The 15,044-nt window shown below is 55.3% G+C and overlaps 6 protein-coding genes across 6 annotated transcripts; 4 read left to right on the forward strand and 2 right to left on the reverse strand.

Annotated features, from left to right (window-relative positions):
* Nucleotides 1–508: 508 nt before the first annotated feature.
* BXZ73DRAFT_111370 (uncharacterized protein) lies at nt 509–1,305 on the reverse strand (the record flags this gene model as incomplete). Its single annotated transcript, XM_048017394.1, has 5 exons — nt 509–680; nt 792–873; nt 973–1,132; nt 1,192–1,236; nt 1,294–1,305. The coding sequence occupies 5 exons, from the start codon at nt 1,303–1,305 to the stop codon at nt 509–511; spliced, it is 471 nt and encodes a 156-aa protein (XP_047870521.1).
* A 1,053-nt stretch (nt 1,306–2,358) lies between these two features.
* BXZ73DRAFT_85504 (uncharacterized protein) lies at nt 2,359–3,149 on the reverse strand (the record flags this gene model as incomplete). The annotated part of the gene is made up of 3 exons (XM_048024020.1): nt 2,359–2,812; nt 2,850–2,920; nt 3,111–3,149. The coding sequence occupies 3 exons, from the start codon at nt 3,147–3,149 to the stop codon at nt 2,359–2,361; spliced, it is 564 nt and encodes a 187-aa protein (XP_047870522.1).
* Nucleotides 3,150–4,886: 1,737 nt separating this feature from the next.
* Nucleotides 4,887–7,475, forward strand: BXZ73DRAFT_85505 (uncharacterized protein; the record flags this gene model as incomplete). The annotated part of the gene is made up of 15 exons (XM_048024021.1): nt 4,887–4,997; nt 5,087–5,402; nt 5,455–5,477; nt 5,537–5,591; nt 5,647–5,659; nt 5,716–5,930; nt 5,993–6,074; nt 6,135–6,167; nt 6,224–6,254; nt 6,302–6,379; nt 6,429–6,492; nt 6,543–6,568; nt 6,616–6,750; nt 6,905–7,147; nt 7,296–7,475. 15 exons carry the CDS (start codon nt 4,887–4,889, stop codon nt 7,473–7,475), a joined length of 1,605 nt encoding a protein of 534 aa, XP_047870523.1.
* A 2,907-nt stretch (nt 7,476–10,382) lies between these two features.
* Nucleotides 10,383–11,274, forward strand: BXZ73DRAFT_62273 (uncharacterized protein; the record flags this gene model as incomplete). The annotated part of the gene is made up of 3 exons (XM_048021737.1): nt 10,383–10,744; nt 10,850–10,979; nt 11,047–11,274. Coding segments are annotated over 3 exons (720 nt in total), but the record flags the coding sequence as incomplete, so codon positions are not given.
* A 35-nt stretch (nt 11,275–11,309) lies between these two features.
* BXZ73DRAFT_25852 (uncharacterized protein) lies at nt 11,310–11,462 on the forward strand (the record flags this gene model as incomplete). Its single annotated transcript, XM_048017721.1, has 1 exon — nt 11,310–11,462. A coding segment is annotated over one exon (153 nt), but the record flags the coding sequence as incomplete, so codon positions are not given.
* A 434-nt stretch (nt 11,463–11,896) lies between these two features.
* On the forward strand, nt 11,897–13,429 carry BXZ73DRAFT_62265 (uncharacterized protein; the record flags this gene model as incomplete). Its single annotated transcript, XM_048021736.1, has 3 exons — nt 11,897–12,028; nt 13,073–13,292; nt 13,359–13,429. Coding segments are annotated over 3 exons (423 nt in total), but the record flags the coding sequence as incomplete, so codon positions are not given.
* Between the last annotated feature and the right edge of the window lie 1,615 nt (nt 13,430–15,044).

Consider the following 15,044-nt stretch of genomic DNA (forward strand, 5'->3'; position numbering starts at 1 on the left):
GATTGCGATCCCGGAGGTGCGGCTTCACTGAGACAGACGATATCGAATATTATAGATAGAACATCGTCATCCAGAGTATGAAACATATCTCAAGAGTCGACGGTGCTTGATCTGACTAAATCTCCGCAGTTGGTGGTGGAGGGAAACGTTTAGAATCTCATGCGCCGATGTTCAAGTCGCGTTGTAATTACGTAATGGAAATCGTACGCACGTGCTCAACCCAACACGACCTAGCCGTTTAAACTTTATGCATACTCTGGCTACCGAGTCGGAACAAATTCGCCGACTTATTGTCTTCACGAGTGTCTGATACGGAATTCTAACATACAGCCCATTCTTATAGTGAGATACGGAGACTTGCAGGGAGAAGGGAAATTACCCGTCGTAAGCAAGGGTCGTGAACATCCTCACATCTTCACTCACGTAAGTACGACATGCAAATCAACGTGGTGTTCGAGTAACACCTCAGATATGGGAAAGCGCGAAAGATACGCAATTTCGACGCATGCTATTTGGAAGACACGGGGAGTGCGTTGGGGCGCATGGGGCACACGCGCGCGCTGCTCGTGCCCGTCGACGTCGCCGACGCGAGCGACCCCGTCGCACTGAATCCAATCGGGCCCGTCGGGGTCTCATCCGCCGTCGCCGCGACCGACGCAGAGGACGACGCAGAAGCCTCCCTAAAGCCGAAGGGGAGCAAAGTCAGCGACGCGCAGTCTGGAATCGCGCTGGGATGCGAGATGCGGGGATGTAGAGGAGAGGGCGGTGTCTGCGGAATGGAGGGTACTCACTCTGCGCTCGCGGACCTGGGGTCTGTGTCGGTGTCGAGGACGTGATCGATGATGTGGATGACGCAATTGTCGGGCTGGTGGACTCAAAGATGGCGTATAGATGCGCCGAGGGAAAGCGGGGTAGCGACATCGTATTAGGACGGTCATTACACAAAACCTCAAGAGACTATGCACCACTCACCAATGGGCGCCCATGAGTGACGTTCGTCTTTGCCGGCCTGATATTCGAGTTCTAGAGCTACGAGGGAGCTCGCGCCGCACATTCCGACGACAGTCGCCATGACCGCGGCGGAGCCAGGCTTCGCCGTGTGCCATATGTCCGGTCGGCGCTTGACTTGTTCCTGTGCGTTCAAGCCAGGGTGTTGGTGTTTCCCACGACGTCCATGACGCGGAGGGCCACCATCGTAAACTGAGAGTGCGCGATGGGGGTGGGGGAATACATGTCCTCGGGAACGGGGTTTGACACGATGAGCTCCTCGAGAACAAGCTACGGACGCGCTACTGTGATCGCCATGGTGGAGGGCCAGGCGGGCCGGCCAACGAATACGCCCGGCGTCGTGCGAGGCGAAGGTGAAGGTGGAGTCGACGGAGCCGTCGCATCCGAGCAAAGACGGCGATGAGACGAAGGGTGGTCGCCTCGTGCTTCGTCTCCATCCAGTCCCCCACCGCTTCCCGAGCTGGATCCTCGAGTCCCGCGCGCTCCCGTGATTTGAAACTTGAACGCGAGCATGTTAGGGCACGGCGTTGCGCACCGCTCCAGGATACGGAGTGCCTGCGCGACGCTCGAACGCAGGCAGGAACCGCCCGACCTCGACTCCGGCGCCACCCGAGTGGGGCCAGTCGAGACGCGCAGAGCGCGGAGCTTTAGCGGGAGATGTGCCCGGAGGCGGTCGCACACGGCGGGGCTGGCGAAGAGGATGCATTAGAGATCTGGCCACAGGAACGTGGTGTGGGGAACATACTACGACTTCCGCGCGTCCTTGAGGTCATCGGCGGCAGCAAGTGCGAGTAGTGTCAGGAGGAGGGGCGCAAAGAGGGGAGCAGCAGTAGAAAACGAAATTGATCAGAGGCTCCAAATCCCAAGATGTTCGGGCACAACCTGAAAGTCATCGAGAGCAGGTCGGTTGTTTGTTTGTTTAATTCCTTCTTAACGCCCTGGAGGGCTGAGCCCTATGGTAGGCGATACGTATGGTGGTGTAGTTATCTAGAAAGGGAAATGCGTATACGGGACAGGTGACGTGTCGGCGAGCAGGTCGGTGTTCGGCGGTGGGCATCTTCCAGGACTCGTGGCGCCTCCCTTGCCAAAAGAGGCTTGCTACTCAACGCCATGACGTCATGCCCGTTGGGAGTGGCGTCGATGACCCGACGACGATCCTCGCGCGCGGGTGCGCGATGCAGGCAAAGACCTTGGCTGTGCTCGCGGACGGACGGAGGAGGAGCGCGAGGCCAAGGCTTTTTCCGCCCACGGGCGCCAGTAGACGCAGGCGAAGGAGAGACGGTCGGCTTGCTGTTCCCCTAGAGTGTGCTCGAAAGACAGTGGGTCCCTGTGTTCAAGGACACGCGCAATCTACGACCGCGTGTACGCCGAGGCCGAAGGGTTCGTCTCCACCACCGGGCTCGACCGTGATGACGTGAACGCGCCGAGGTCGACGAGGCGCTGAGTGCGGTCCGCGCTGAGACCCGCCGGATGAGAACAGCCAGTGGGAGCGGCGGCGGCCTTCTCGAGCGCGTCCTTCTGCGTCTGCTTAACCATCCGGGAACAGTGATCCTGCGCCTTCTTGCCGAGCAATTCGACGAGGGTCGTAGCGACCTCGGACACGTCAAACACGGTCAACGGCGACAGGTTCCGAACGAGATGGCGGCGTGCGACGTCGTTGGACGTGGTAGTGGGGAGGAGAGATGGAGATGCGTTGACCTTATAAGTGGGGACATTCGGAAGGTCGGAGTGCTGGATGACTGGGCAGACAGCGACGCGCGTTCGCACGAATATCAGAGAGCCTGCGCACAGCGTTGAGCGTTGGCTAAAGTGAAATGCTCATAGCGGCAAAGTCCACTCACGGCAATCCTGAAGCAGGTGATGATAGCCCGCAATGTTTTACGAGCTGATGCTCGATTTTGCAGCCGATGTGCTGTCAACATGTGAGCAGCGAGATCATAGAGAAGAATGGCGGCGGTTGGGATGCTCGCCGGTGTGTGACCAAGACGCTAACAAAGAGAACGTGTGCGCAACGGGGAGGTGACAGGTCGGCATGAATGAGACCCGCGCATATTCCGCCTCCAATCCATGCCAGTGCCATTGTAAGGAGTCAGAGGACTCACCGTCTCCTCGCCATGGAAAAATATCCTGGCAATCGCCATCCTCGAATTGGGCAGCTCCAGAAAAGCCGTGTTCAAATCCTCGTAGAGGGGGTCGTGGCCCGCTAGTCTTCGTCTGGACAGATGGACGAAGACGAGTTGCCGAAGTTGGTGCCGACAACGGCTGGGATCTTAGAACTTCAGTCAGGGTGTCGGAAGAGCAGTTTACTGCTTCCAGCTTGGAAGTACATGAGGATGAAGGGGTAAGAAAAGCGGAAGAGAGGGTGGGTACGGACGAGGACGGAGGAGGGCATGTGCGGCCCTGGGTGGGCCGCATGCACTCGTCCGCAGTCCAGATAAGATAAGCGCGTATTTGGATCAAGACAAGCGCCTGCTCGGCCCTCGCTCGCGTTCGACCACCATCCCGCAGATCATGAATGTGCCCTCCCAGTCCGTGCACCAAGAGGAGTGTGCGCAGTGACTCGACCACTTGGTAATCCCCCCCGTCCGTGGCGCAGGATGCCTACCAACGTCCCCGCAGGACGGTCCGCAAGGCGGAGTCGATGCATGCTCCAGTGACGCCCTTCAACAAAGGTGGATGCCTACAGGGAGAGGCACACGGACGCACGTCACGAAGACGGGATATATATTCACGCTTAATGCGATGAGGGAAACGAAGCTATTCGCGAACGGGGTACGTCCTTCCTTTACTTTGTTGTATTTGCGGGCGGGGACGGTTCTGTGGAAGGCTGAGGACGACTCGAGAGCCACCTGCGATTGAGAAGAAGCTTGCTATCATCGAGGAGCCCGAGGGGGACAACCACGAGTACAAGGCCCTCCCTGGTCCCGGTCTTGAGTCGGAGGAATCTTTCCTGTGCGGGCGTGCCTGCCGCGATGTTCGAGGTGGTGAGTCACTCCGACAAGATGTGCTTTTTCCACCTCTCACTCCTTCCTTCAACCGACTCTCAGGGATTTTTATGACTACGATCATCGGCGGCATTCGTCGACCTTTGGTGACACCAAGGATGGGTCTAGCCGCCATCTCTTGGAGTCGACGACTCAACTTGAGCGTGGGCCGCTTCTCTACACACGTTCGTCGCTCATCTGCTTCGCAGTCTCCGTTTCAAACGCGCTGAAAAAACTGCTCTCTGTATTCTTCTTCATGTAGTTCCGCGCATGCTCTTGACTCGGGGCGGCTGCCTCGACTCCGCCGGCGCACCTGGTATCCGCTTTGTCCGCGTCGCGATCAGGCCGCTAGTACCGCAACACTCCTCGTCGGTCTTGGCTTGCGCCTCATAAGCCCTAATCCTGCCGCGAGGGCGCTTCCATGGTCCCTGACCGGGGCTTCTCGATGGATATCGCGCTCACTTCCGTGACCAACACAAGAAGGCAGGCGTCCGAAGCTCATTAACCGACGGACTGGGACAATATACGGCGGCGCCCCGGCAAGATAGAACCTCTCGAAGAGCACGGGCCGTTAATCGGATGGTGCACTGGCCTCCGCCTGCTTCTCTTGCGAAGCTAGGTGAGTGCACCCTCGACTTGGCTGCCTCTTTCGTCGCACATCAGAATGACTCACTCTGTTTGTTCTCCTATTTGGGCTGCGTGGAAATCAGCGGGAATCACACACGCATCCTCGAGGCGCAGGGCTGCCATATGACGAATCTGACCCACGCCTGGGCTACAGCCCCGTGGTGTTCTCTATCGAGATCGAGGCGTCTAAGCGTGAGTGCGTGGTATATGAAGCCTGAGCGCGGCATGGGTGTGTATCCATCCCCCATCCTTGACTGCTTCGCACTTATGTCCACTACTCCTATTTCCCCTGCGTCGACCCCCGAAGGTCGACAAGGGCTCTACAGGATCAAGCTCAATATACCCGCGGCGGCCCTTACCGCTCATACGAAGGTTTTGGTGCGTACCAGTGGCGGCGGAGGCATATGATACCGTTCTCAAGCTGACAGCGCGCGCAGACATTTCATGACCTCATCGTCCGCCCCCAGTATTTCTCGGATGAGGACCGCGCTATCCTTTCCAAGGATCTAGACGCCTCCACTTTTGGCGTCGAAGACCCAGATGTGCCCACTACGCCTCCATCCACCGCATCTTCCGACCTCACCACTCCAACGTCCAGAGAGCTCCCCCAAGACTTCGCGGCGCTTTACGTCGGCTCCGACGACGACTTCTACGACAACCCGAAGGAGATCGACCGCGCCCCTGTCACTCCCGCGGGAAATCGCAATTTGCGGGTAAATGTGACGGGGAAAGTGCCACTTCATATATCCAAGTTCGCAGATCCACACCCGGAGGAATTTCATAGTATGTGTTGAACGACCATCTGTCTCATACATTCAACTGACCTTCGCTTCAGTGTATTCATATGTCGCCAACGTTGTAAGATGAATCGCAAGATTCGTTTACCGTCGTATGATTTACCTTGTCATTTCTTCTAGCAACTCAGCTGGGACGATATCAATGTGTACTCAGCCAAACTTCTTCCCGACACAGGTATGTTCGTCGACCAATGAATGGAGACATATCGCTTATGATCCACGCTCGTCAGCCTCCAACAACACGTACGTGAATGCTTTCTCCCACTGCTTGCGGCACATCTGAACCATTCGTTCAATAGATGGACCTACGTACAAAAATACTTGCGTCTAGTGATTTATCAGGAACGCGCTGCACAACTGGAAGAGTGGCCCAGACGTATGATTCCGCGTCCCAAGATGTCCTACCTTCAAGTTCCACAATACTGCAATCCGCCACTGCGACAGAACTTCAGGGATGTCTATGACGCAACGCATATGACAGCCCTGCTGAAGTACGGAGACCGCCTCTCCGTCAGTACGTTCCATGCGTTTATTTTTGCGTCGCTGTGCGACAGCGCATTGACTATATCCTCGCAGCGCTCGTGCATCCGGAACTTGACGAGCTTGTGATGGAAGTCCCGTACATGTCCGGTTCCACAGAGCACTCCATGGAACCCTTGTCAGTTTCAGGGTGCTTGTCTCTCGCGTTTTCTCGCAACGACAAGTGTTCTCACGACAGAACCGACGGGATCCTGGGGTTTGGGCCTCGCATGTACGTATAGCCTTTCATCATGAACACACCCGATGTCTTACGCGATGAGCATACAGGTATCAGCCACACCTCTTTTCTACTGATACGGTAAGTAAGCAATGTATCTGAATGGATTCGTCTCACAAATTCCGCAGAGTAAACGTGCACCGCCCTCGTTCATGGAAGCCATCATGGAGCATCCTGGTTTAGTGAACATTCCGCTAGAGTTCGACGTATGTGACACATGAGATCTATTCGGTACACAAGTCACGATGCTCACAGATCACATCTAGCGATACGGGCCTGGTTTCTATTTTAACTTCGGCCCATAAAACCATCAAAACGCGTGCGTGTTCGTCATTGCATGTGAGACTGCTCCTGATTGGTTGTTCACAGACACATCGCGCTTCCATACTACGGCCGTCCGTCTCACACGCTGTTCAAGGACATTACGGTAATTGGAAACCAGGATGCGTGGAAGGTAACACTCGTTGGATTCACAGTCACGCGTCTCGAAGGAACCTCGCGGACGCCGCACTCAATCCACGTCGACCTTCTCGACGCAGACGTCTCGGCCATCCGGTTGAGGTTCTTCTGGATTCAGGTACGCTAGCATAAGTCACGCGGGTGGAGAAGTACTCACGCCAATGTGGTAGCCTGTTCGCGTTCAACCTTCCGTTCAAAGCTTTGGAGAAGCTTGTCGCCGCTGTGACGAGAGGCCGAGATATTGTCGAACTCGGCACCACAGGCATGGACAGGCGGCTTACACAATCAGCAATGCGGAGGAGGCTTACGCAGTGCATGTCCCGGCTTTCCTCGGCAAAGTCGGTCAGCCGGGACACCGCCATTTGCCGAAGGTACCGTTCACCCGGGCTCGGCCGGACTCACCCGGTTACCTCGGCAGAGTCTTCCGGCCGGACTCACCCGGTTTTCCCAGGGGAGTCGTTCGGCCGGACTCCCCTGGTTTTCCCAGAGGAGCCGCCCGGCCGGACCCGGTCGAAGTGAGTACAGTGTAGCATGCATAAAACATGTTGTGTGGTGTATGTAAGGCTTCATATGATCAATTAGGCCTCAAGGTTGGATAGTTATGGAGTATACACCACACAGGTAGTGCTGTGGTGTGTTATAGCACAGAACTTGGTCACCCAGGTCTGGCTGAACCTACCCAAGCATGCAGCAGCCACCTTCAAAACCTCTGATACTTGGAGGTGGGTGTCCAAGGACAGACATACCAGGGAGCACAAGGGTCCAATGCAAGCAGCAGACCACCAGGCAGTGGTGCAGGCCCGACACTGCACCAGGTGGCAATGGACGGATGGCCGGCGATAAACAGATGGCCGGTATTAGATGGATGGCCGGCACTGGGCAGTAGATGGATGACCGCCGGCAAACAGACGGCCGGTGATGCAGCTTGAAGCGGACCGACTGTCGGCAGTGGAAGCCTCGGACTGACCGCAGCGGAGCGCCGGCTGATGGCGGCCGCGCATAGCGCCGGCGCATCAGCGGCTGTGCACTGCCGCCCGCGCTCCGAGTGATCTGAAGTGGCCGCCCCCCCGACATGTTTGTATTCGTTCTCCGCCGTTATTGGTCTTAATGACATGCAAAAGAGCGCGTTATGTGCGTATTAACAGCGCGAATCAAAAGTGCCCTGGAACGTTACGTTCTGTGCAGGCGCCGGCCCGTGACGTTATATGTAAAAATGGGGATGAGATGGAGTATGCTGACATTAACTTACATCGGATATATGTATGCATACCCAGATATTCTTCGCATCATCTGTGACTAACGAAAGAAGCAAGAAGCGTGAATAAATAGCAGAAACTCGCGAAGATATACTGTTTTGACCAAAAGTGTGGTTCACATGTAGGTGGGCTTCCATATGTTGGGATGGAGGATAGATATTGCATATCTGTAAGCTTTAACATTGATTGTAGTGTACACAGACCAGGAATCTATGTTTGTGCGCAGACAGATTAAGAATTGATGGTACAGTGCGATATGTCATTTTTCAATGACATACACAATATCGATACAACATGCGAGCTCATCACAGCACACAATAGCAGAACAGACTCGCCTTTACAGCAGCTTTCCAACGCAAAAAGAATCTCGAAATTCCGACAGGAACCCATGGAGATGTCGCACATGGGCTCAGAATGCATGCAGTGGTCAAGTCGTACCAAATCACCAAGCACATGAAGCCACATTCTGAGCACGTGTGCGACATCTCCATGGGTTCCTGTCGGAATTTCGAGATTCTTTTTGCGTTGGAAAGCTGCTGTAAAGGCGAGTCTGTTCTGCTATTGTGTGCTGTGATGAGCTCGCATGTTGTATCGATATTGTGTATGTCATTGAAAAATGACATATCGCACTGTACCATCAATTCTTAATCTGTCTGCGCACAAACATAGATTCCTGGTCTGTGTACACTACAATCAATGTTAAAGCTTACAGATATGCAATATCTATCCTCCATCCCAACATATGGAAGCCCACCTACATGTGAACCACACTTTTGGTCAAAACAGTATATCTTCGCGAGTTTCTGCTATTTATTCACGCTTCTTGCTTCTTTCGTTAGTCACAGATGATGCGAAGAATATCTGGGTATGCATACATATATCCGATGTAAGTTAATGTCAGCATACTCCATCTCATCCCCATTTTTACATATAACGTCACGGGCCGGCGCCTGCACAGAACGTAACGTTCCAGGGCACTTTTGATTCGCGCTGTTAATACGCACATAACGCGCTCTTTTGCATGTCATTAAGACCAATAACGGCGGAGAACGAATACAAACATGTCGGGGGGGCGGCCACTTCAGATCACTCGGAGCGCGGGCGGCAGTGCACAGCCGCTGATGCGCCGGCGCTATGCACGACCGCCATCAGGCGGCGCTATGCACGACCGCCGTCAGGCGGCGCTCCGCTGCGGCCGGTCCGAGGCTTCCACTGCCGACAGTCGGTCCGCTTCAAGCTGCATCACCGGCCGTCTGTTTGCCGACGGTCATCTATCACTACCGGCCATCTGTGTACTGCCACCCAGTGTGTCGGTCCCACACCACAGCCCGGTGGTCCACTACTTGCATTGGACCCTGCTCACTGTGCCAGACCTTATGTCAGATAGTAAGGTCACAAAGGTGGCTGCTGTGTCCTTGGGTAGGCTCAGCTGGCACCTAGTGACTGGGTTCTGTGCTGTAACACACCCTAGCCCTACCTGTGCAGTGTGCGGTATATACCCCATTAGCTGCCCTTCATAATGCCAAGCTACCTAATTGAAGCTTTACATACACCCTACAACATATTTACACATACTATACACCATACTTACTTCAACCGGATCCGGCCGAACGGCTCCCCCAGGAAAACCAGGTGAGTCCGGCCGGACGACTCTGCCGAGGTTAGTGCATAGCAGGGGTAGCCACTACCCTTGGGGTAGGGGGTAAGGGTGCGCAAGGGTAGGGGTCGGGGTAGGTACCAGTTGACCCCCCAATACCCTTGATACCCTCGGTGGTCCCAGAGCTGCTGTACGTAGCAGCCTGGCCTTGCAGGCTCAGCAGGCATGTGCACTGAAGAACGGAGAGCCGTCATCGTGAATAGGAGCCTTTGTATTACATAAGACATTCACCAAAATTCAGGGGGCTGTCCGAGCGAGGGCCATCCCGCAGATTCTCCCTCCCCTGTTCCCTCATACACACAGATTCTGAGCTACACCTCACCACACTCCACCACTCATGGCTGGAGGATCTTCCCTTAGAAAGGGTGCCCAAGCTCTAAAGCGCCAGGCATCAGCACTATCGGAGAAGGTTCGGAAGAAGAAGCGTATCACAGGTTCCAACTCAGACGGTAGCGGCAACGAAGAGACCCGCTCCCAAGGTTCGTCCCCTGGCATTGTCTCCATCCACGGCTCTGGGAGCGATGCCGATAATGCGAGTGGGACGGAGACTCGGCGACCTTCAACTATCAAGAAGGCAGCACGTGCTGCAGCTTCTGCGGTCAAAGGAGTAGCCTCTGCCGTCAAGGCTACCGGTAAGAAAGCCGCCGGGAAGCTGAAGAAGCGTGGGTCATTCAACTCTGGCACGTCGGAAGCAGACCAAGAGGCATCAAATGACGAAGACGTACCTGCTACAGAGGATGATGACAACGAGCCCAAGGACGAGACCCCTGAGGCAGCTCTTGGTGAGTCGGATCCGACATCGCATCAGAATCAACAACGCCTTATCGCACTTTAGCGCGGTTGAAGAAGAAGTGGTCAGCCCCGGTGTACGCATTCTACAAACCAGACATCAAGATCCTCACCAATGAGAAAGGCCAAATCGTGCACGAGTTCTCTTGCGCGAACCCTGGATGTACACAGAAGATCAAACGTAACACCCAAACCAACGACAAGACATCCACAAAGAACCTCCATCGGCATGCGAAGTCGTGTTGGAAAGATGCGGCGTGGAAGGCTGGAACGGGGGCGGGATCTGCGGACAAGGCTCGGCCCGGTCTGGAGGCGTTCGGTCGCACCGGGAAACTGACTACAGCGTTCAAGCGGGCTGGAAAAGGCAAGGTCACGTATTCAATCGTACAGCATACATCAATGGAAACCAGGTACGCACTCACATGAATCAGTTCATGCTCAAGCGTTGAAGTGTGGCATAGAATCGAGATTGTGCGCTGGTGTGCAGAGAACAAGCGGCCGTTCCGTATCGTCAGCGACCGAGCGTTCCAGTGCTTGATGAAGACGGGCCGCCCGGAGTACAAGATCCCGTCTCCTTCCACTGTCTCACGCGACATCCGTCATGTGTTCGCGAAGTGCCGGCAGCGCATCGGCCGGATGCTTCAGGTATGTGATAGCAGTTCCGCATTCATGGCAGGGTACCGTACTGACGCGGGATGAATACACATGATAGGAATATGAAGGCGAACTAAACTTCACCTTTGACGCGTGGACATCGCCTAACCATAGGCCGTTCATCGCGTTTGCCGTCCACTTGCACCACCGCGGGGCTCCGTTGAGCATGATACTGGATGTCATCGAGGTTGCGGAGTCGCACTCCGGTTTCGTCATGGCAGCTGTGTTTGACGCCATGTTGAAGGACTTCGGTATCCAAGATAAGGTTAGTAGTGCATCTCCATAGATACGTGCTTGTGTTTGCTTACCAAACATTTGTAGATCCTCGCGGTGACAGGCGACAGCGCGGCCGCTAATGACACCATGGTCGACGAGTTGTACAAGAGGCTTGACAACTTTGGCGGTCAGTGTAATCGTGCCCGATGCTTCGACCATGTCGTGAACCTATGTGCGCAATCAGTACTCCGTCCTTTCCAGGTAAAGGAGGGCGACAAGGACACAGCGGAGACTGCTGAGGAAACACTAGCACGGCTGCTCGCGGAAATTGACTGGAGTGGTATGGGTTCGGACACCGAGGACGACGAGGGTGACCAAGCGGATGACACACCTGAAGCGGACGACTCAGACGGTCTCTTCGACATCAATGAAGACATGACAGACGATGAGCGCGAGGACTTTGAGGCTGGTATCGCCCCAATCAAGAACGTCTTAACGAAGGTGCGGCGCACTCAGATACAATACAACAACACACCTGATATCTGCCACCACAGATTCGCACCCTGTCCTTCGCAATCATCAATTCCCCCACAATAAACCTCCCTGCGTGGAAGCGGACACTTCGCGAACTCCGTTTGAAGGAGCGCATGATACCGCGGGATGTTCGAACTCGTTGGAATTCGACGTTCTACATGCTAGACTTTGCGGTTGAGTACAAGGCCGCCATTCACCGGATAACTACGGACCTTGATCTTGGCTTGAAGAAGCACAACTTGGACGACGAGGAGTGGGAGATAGTCGAGCAGCTGCGAGACGTTCTGAAGGTACGTGGCAGTTACGCAATCTTACTCTCACGCATCTGCACCCGCAACACAGCTGGTTTGAACTCAAACCAGCCGCAACGCTCATGGTCTCCCACCTCCTCCCGTGCTCTGTCTCGTCCCCCCATTCTCCAGCTTGGCATCCATGACTAACTGCTTCCTCTTGTGCTCGCTCTCGACGTCCCTTGCAACCCAACAACGTTTCTTCTGGCTGTGGTTAAACAACGCCACTCGACTGCCTAAAATCTCATACGGTCGGCCTGATCATCCGTGATCATCTTATCGCGGATGGAAACGACGCCATCCATACTCTGCATGGCCCTGGGACGCGTCGGGACTACAGGTAAGTTGTTTGTACTGTTTTTCATGCGCATATTCCACCTGTTCTGGGCTCCCGCTGTTGTGGTGCTGTCTCGATAATGAGATCCCGCGTCCTACTGCCCTCGCCTCTGTGGCGTGCACTCAACAACACTCTTGTATTCAAGAGTGCTGATGTGTGCCCCACACGCACATGCACCCCGTTCTTGACGCACTCCAGCTGCCAGCGCGCGGTGTGTGTATCTCACACTCCAACTGCCAGCGCTCTCCGCACGCCGGCTCGCTCGACCTGTGTCCCTTGCGCTGCGCGCATGCTCTGCGGTGCCCGACTCCGCTCTTCGGTGCCCGACGCTCTGCGGTGCCCGACGCTCTGGCACTGATGCGCATGCTTGAGTACGTGCTACACACCACCGTGAGCAGATCCGTTTCGATCATGCTGGTGTGGGGCCACACGTCGTGTGGACGCGGACACGGGGACGTGCGTCGTGTGGACGCGGACACGGGGACGCGCGTCGTGTGGACGCGGACACGGGGACGCGCGTCGTGTGGACGCGGACACAGGGACGCGCGTCGTGTGGACGCTGCGACGCGGACGCAGACACGGGGACCGTGACGCGCGTCGTGTGGACGCTGCGACACGGATGCGGACACACAAGTGTAATCTCTTCTTCTCGTCTTCTTGTGCCTACGTCCCACACAGTCACGTTCTAACTTCTCTCGATTTCACAGCTCTTCGAGAATGCTACCACGTTCTTCTCTAGAAAGGGGCATGTCAATCTGCCCATCGTCATTCCGGCCATGGATCACCTCGACGAGAAACTCACGGAGCACGCACTGGATACTGGAAGAATGACTGCCGCTGTTCGCGCTGCGGTTACTCTTGGCAAGAAGACACTTAATCGGTACTATGATCGCACTGATCATACGGAGGTCTACCGGATCGCGATGGGTGCGTATATATGTCCTGGCCTGTATTACATACTTATATGCGCTCGCTGTGATGATCTTCCTCCAGTCCTTCATCCTCAGATGAAGCTCGAGTACTTCAAGACTGCGAAGTGGGAACAGGACTGGATTGATACGGCCGAGAAGATGACTCGGGATGAGTACCTCCGCAGCTATGCGCAGAGGGATATTGAGCACGACGATCGGGCCCCGAAGCCAACGACTGAGCCACGCCGTAAGAAAGACACTGTGAGTGTTCTTTATCACCAGTACTTGACTCCTGTCTTACAGTTTATATGTGGCATGCGCGGCCAATGCGGTGCACAACAGAATCCATTCGCTCAGCTCCCTGCATTCCAACAGAAGCGTCCGGCTGCAGGGGCGAGCGAGATTGATCGCTATCTTGCGGCGTCTACAGAGTACACTGACGATCCACTCAGTTGGTGGTGGAATCGCCGCCGTGAATATCCCCATCTCTCACGCATGGCGCTCTCTTACCTTACAATTCCTGGTATGTGTATATCATGGTATCTCAACCTCTCGCAGCTCGCTTACAGTAAGGATGCTCCACAGCCACTTCAGTCGACATTGAACGCGTTTTCAGCAAAGGGCGGCTGCTCCTTCCACACGTCCGCAACGGTTTGTCTGCCACGTCTATCCGGGCGCTTCTGTGCCTTGATGAGTGGAGCGAGCTCGGACTCGTTCGAGACACCGACGTCTCGGTTGCCCTTCGAGATGATGCATCGGACGATCTGGAGGGTGGTTGGGAGCTCATTGTGTTGCGGCCACGTGCTGGTACTGATACAGTAGAGTAGGACAATGTCGTGTGTGCTGTACTTGCTACCCTTGTCAAACCCTTGACCCTCGAGTACCCTTGTGACCCTCTACAAAACCCTGACCCTTGTATGAGGGTTGTGACCCCCTGAGGGTAGGGGTCAGGGTAAGCATCGGGAGACCCGGGGGTTACCCCTGCTACGCACTAGCCGAGGTAACCGGGTGAGTCCGGCCGAGCCCGGGTGAACGGTACCTTCGGCAAATGGCGGTGTCCCGGCTGACCGACTTGATCGGGGTAACTCCGGGACCTTAAGTGGCTTACGACTTCGGCTTCGCGTTCGAGTTCCTTGGTATCCGCAAGGAGAGGGTCACTGTTCCTGGAAGTCTACCAATTTTCCTGTTCGCCACGGGCAACGGCACCAGGGACGGCAGGATTTGGCCCAGCGAGGATCGGGGCAGGCCATCCGACACGACCAATTCCGAGGGATTACATGCGGTATTTGGCACGGTTAGTGACCGTCTCTCTCAGATGCGCATCTTCTCTCACGACACCTTCGTTTCTCAGCCATCCTTTCAAATAATGACTGTTGGGTTTCATCTGGGAGATCGAGTTCGATTGATACCGTCCTGTGTTCGCATGCTTCCCATGAGCGAAGCGTAGAAGCACTCCTCCTCGTCGTAGACTGATGAAGTAGTACGATTCGTGTATAGATTGAACAGCAAATATTGAATGGGTATCAACTCCCGCAGCTCTACAACCAGATCTCTAGCACCTCTGCCCGCATCCGCCTACCTGGGCCGCTCGGCCGGAATCTGAGCCAACGACTCCCTACGTCTGAGTAAGAAAGATCTACGAAGGGGCCCAATACTCTCAGGAAAACCATAGCAATCAAATCCAAACACCACTTCGACATTCTCGGTTCTTTATCACTCAGCCGAGCCGCCTCCGCTTGTATCTCGGCGGGCGCCTCGAGAAAAGCAT

This window comes from Epithele typhae (assembly GCF_022376455.1).
Source record: "Epithele typhae strain CBS 203.58 chromosome Unknown BXZ73scaffold_532, whole genome shotgun sequence".
In the NCBI taxonomy this organism is placed as follows: Eukaryota; Fungi; Basidiomycota; class Agaricomycetes; order Polyporales; family Epitheliaceae; genus Epithele; species Epithele typhae.